Raw genomic sequence first — 3869 nt, forward strand, 5'->3', positions numbered from 1 at the left:
TCAAGATTTCATATTTGGAACGAGATCTAATGTTCGAGATTCGATTGTTACAAACCAATCTTCGTCCATCTTAAAAAAAAAAGAATATGAACAACCACGAGACAGATTGTTGAAACTATCAATATCGAAGTAGACATATATTTTAAAAAAAATTATATTATGGGTTATGTCAGATCAAAAATCTATTTCACAAAGCTTAATGAATAGACGATATCGCATGAATTTTTGTGTTATATTATACATAATTTTTTTGAGGAAATATTTTACATAAAATTTTAAGAAATACAATCATCTTTTACCGAATATCTTGCTGGTCTGCCCTGACCATGTGGTGTGCAGGTGGCTAAAGTGGATTGTCTTCAACCTTCCCCACATAAACCAAATTTCAATATTAAAAAAACTTAATAATACAATTTGTTGAGTGTAATTAATGTTTTCATATTCTTAACAAGAAAATATTCAAAACCATGATTAATTCTGGCCATGATCGATATATATTTTCCAGCAGTCTGCTCCTAGAATTGCACGTGCATCATAATGGTCTCCCTTGAGTTCCATTACATGGTCCCAATATTCAACACAATAATTTTTATTTTTATTTTTTTCCCCAGAAAATCACATTTGATGTTTAACCGGGTGACCAGCTAATACTCGAACAAGTCCAGAGAACGAACTTTGTGGAGTGACACTCGCATTTCGAAGCAAAATGAGTGGTGTCTGGTTAAAATGCACCTGTGTATGAATTAAATCTATTAAAAATGAACGTTCGTTATGTGCAAAGGGGAAAAAAAGAAGAAGAATGTTCGTTCCCATAAGCGAGAAACGTAATCAAAGAAGATCATACCTATATTATTTGAGTAGGTCTCTTGTGAGACGGTCTCACAAAATTTTATCTGTGAGACAGGTCAATCCTACCGATATTCACAATAAAAAGTAATACTCTTAGCATAAAAAGTAATACTTTTTCATGGATGACTCAAATAAGAGATATGTCTCACAAAATACGATACGTGAGACCGTCTCACACAAGTTTTTGTCATATTATTTTACCTTGCCTCAGAACGAGTAAATTGCATATGAAATTGACCTCAATCCCCAATCGAAGATAATTGTTTTTTGAAAATAGAAAAATAAAAGACAGAGGCCAGGATACCTTAGGAAAATGATTTTTCTATATTATTTGGAAATAAAATAAAATAAATTTAAAGGATGAATGATAAAAAAAAAAAAAAAAAAAAAAAAAAAAAAAAGAAAAGAAAAACATGGGGTGATTATCCATTTCCTCTTCATTTGAGTAGGACAAAAACACATGTATAAGTACCCCTCCAACCCTTGCCACATTTCAATCCATTCTCTTCTCCCATTCCTCGATCACCCAAAACACACACTAAAAAGTGTAATGAAGAGCATCAGCCTACCTGTGTCATTGATTCTTTTAGCCAGCCTTAATATTGCATCATCTTTTATAGACGGTACGTACGCTTTCAAAATTCATCCAACTTTATTTTCAAAGCTAACTAGTTTGATGACCACCCTTTACACTAATACTTTTGAAACAGAAAACGCTTAAATAAAAGAAAATAAATATTTTTTTTGATTCGAGCCGGGGAGGATTATTCCGAACGGCTAAATCTCAATATCATTGCTACACTAGTTGTAAATAATTTATATTGTGGCTTTAAATTGTACTTTATGAAGTATTTTTTTTATTTTTATATTTGTCTGAAACAGGACCATTGCCAAATGGAAATTTTGAACATGGGCCAAAACCCTCCCAAATGAAGGGAACCAAGATAATTGACCCTCGCGCTATACCATTTTGGGAAATCTCCGGCTACGTCGAGTACATAAAATCCGGCCACAGACAAGGCGACATGTTGTTGATCGTTCCTGAGGGAGCCTCCGCCGTGCGACTCGGGGACGAAGCATCCATCAAGACTAAGGTTAAGGTCACAAAAGGAATGTTTTACTCCATTTCTTTTAGTGCAGGCAGGACTTGTGCTCAAGAAGAGAAATTAAATGTATCTACTGGGCCCAAAGTTTGGGCCATATTGCCCATCCAAACTGTGTATAGCAGTGATGGTTGGGATTCGTATAGCTGGGGATTCGTGGCCCAGTCCAATGAGATCGAAATCGTGATCCATAACCCAGGTTCCGAGAAGGATCCGGCTTGCGGCCCAATTATCGACTCGGTTGCACTCTTGGCTTTGTATCCCCCTAAAATGCAAAGAGGTGAGTACGTCTATTTTTCATGCCTTGGATTTTTAGATCAATGACTTTGATCAAATTTGAGTTTTCAGGTAATATACTGAAGAACGGAAATTTTGAAAATGGTCCGTATATTTTTCCCAATGCGTCATGGGGTGTGCTGATACCTCCTAACATCGAGGATGATCACTCCCCATTGCTTGGATGGTCGATCGAATCGCTTAAAGCCGTGAAGTACATAGACTCTAACCATTTTGGAGTGCCCGAAGGAAAACGAGCGGTCGAGTTGGTGGCGGGAAGAGAAAGTGTGGTGTCACAAGGGGTGAAAACCATAGTGGGAAAAACTTATGTGCTCACATTCTTAGTGGGTGATGCCAAGAACTCTTGCCAAGGGTCGATGATGGTCGAAGCAAGTGCGGGAGCAGTAGTTGTTCAGGTTCCTTACGAATCGAAGGGCACCGGAGGATTCAAACTTGCAAAACTTAGGTTCAAGGCTACATCAACCCATACTAGGGTTAGGTTTCTGAGCTCGTTTTATCATACCAAGAGCGACCATTCGGGTTCTTTATGTGGTCCGGTTATTGATGATGTGAGATTGACATAATGTTTATTTATGTGTTAGATTGAGGTGTTTTTTTTTTTTTATATTCTTAATATTGTTTGAATGTTTTCTTTACATAAAACTATATTAATTTTTCTATGTTTTATCACATCCAATGTATGAATGACACATCATCGTTGCTCACATAAGTGTGCACGAAAATTTAAAACTTGTCATATTACAAATTAATAAAAAGATCAATATATTTAAAAATATGGATAAAAATAATATAGATTTAATGTCATATGAGTTGGATCTAGAACATAATAGTAATAGTAGTTGTTATTATTATTCAATGATTTAATCCATAAATAATATTTATAGATTAAAAGGCATAATAAAAATACGTTAAGCATCCTTATTTTTTNTAATTTAAGAAAAATTTATTTATTATAAAATAGTTTACATTAATCAATACAATATATAATAAATATTATCTATACTTTGACCAAAGTAATCAAATAACCTCAATAACTCCTTTTATCCTTATGTATTTTATCCTACTATTTTCTTCTCTCTTCCCCTCTATAGATTAATTTAAATTAAATTTAGATTATCTTTCGATTTTTCTTTATACAACAACTTATTTTATCCAATTGCTTTGAGAGATTAATTCTAAAATAATATTTAAAACTTCGTGGGTTTAATTCTAAAATAAGATGTAAAAACAAAGTAACAAAAACATCTTATAATAACACAAAGTTATAAATTTTCAAAGAAATACATTTAAGTAAATAGACTAATTTATGTAGCCTGTAGGAGAGATAGTCAAATTCATTGTTTCTAATTTGGTCGAGAATATAATATTCCAAATAATAATAATTATAATGTTCTTACGTATGTATGAGTTGAAAGAGTAAGTGAGTGCTTACTCAATGATCATGTGTTCGATTCTCTTTATCAATATTTTCTCAAATGAGTTTATCACACATGATTTGAAAAGTATGAAAAGAACACTTGCTCGAGAGTGAGTCACTCAGAGTTCTCCATGCATGCCTGATAGATTTTCAAAAAATATAATCTCGAGTCATTTTAATTAGATTATTATTTTTCATTAATT

At 33.2% G+C, this 3869-nt stretch overlaps 1 protein-coding gene across 1 annotated transcript; it reads left to right on the plus strand.

Annotated features, from left to right (window-relative positions):
• Window positions 1–1350: 1350 nt before the first annotated feature.
• LOC140960134 (BIIDXI-like protein At5g11420) lies at window positions 1351–2919 on the plus strand. The gene is made up of 3 exons (XM_073418280.1): window positions 1351–1472; window positions 1732–2232; window positions 2301–2919. The coding sequence occupies exons 1-3, from the start codon at window positions 1400–1402 to the stop codon at window positions 2810–2812; spliced, it is 1086 nt and encodes a 361-aa protein (XP_073274381.1). The 5' UTR covers window positions 1351–1399; the 3' UTR covers window positions 2813–2919.
• The last annotated feature ends 950 nt before the right edge of the window (window positions 2920–3869 follow it).

This window comes from Primulina huaijiensis, chromosome 15 (assembly GCF_012295235.1).
Source record: "Primulina huaijiensis isolate GDHJ02 chromosome 15, ASM1229523v2, whole genome shotgun sequence".
Lineage (NCBI taxonomy): Eukaryota > Viridiplantae > Streptophyta > Magnoliopsida > Lamiales > Gesneriaceae > Primulina > Primulina huaijiensis.

What these genes read in the sequence shown, in the direction of transcription:
- LOC140960134 (XM_073418280.1), top strand. Translation starts at nt 1,400, where the DNA reads ATGAAGAGCATCAGCCTACCTGTGTCATTGATTCTTTTAGCCAGCCTT. An exon ending in TGCATCATCTTTTATAGACG is followed by an intron (nt 1,473 to 1,731) that starts GTACGTACGCTT and finishes TGTCTGAAACAG; the next exon opens with GACCATTGCCAAATGGAAAT. An exon ending in TCCCCCTAAAATGCAAAGAG is followed by an intron (nt 2,233 to 2,300) that starts GTGAGTACGTCT and finishes TTGAGTTTTCAG; the next exon opens with GTAATATACTGAAGAACGGA.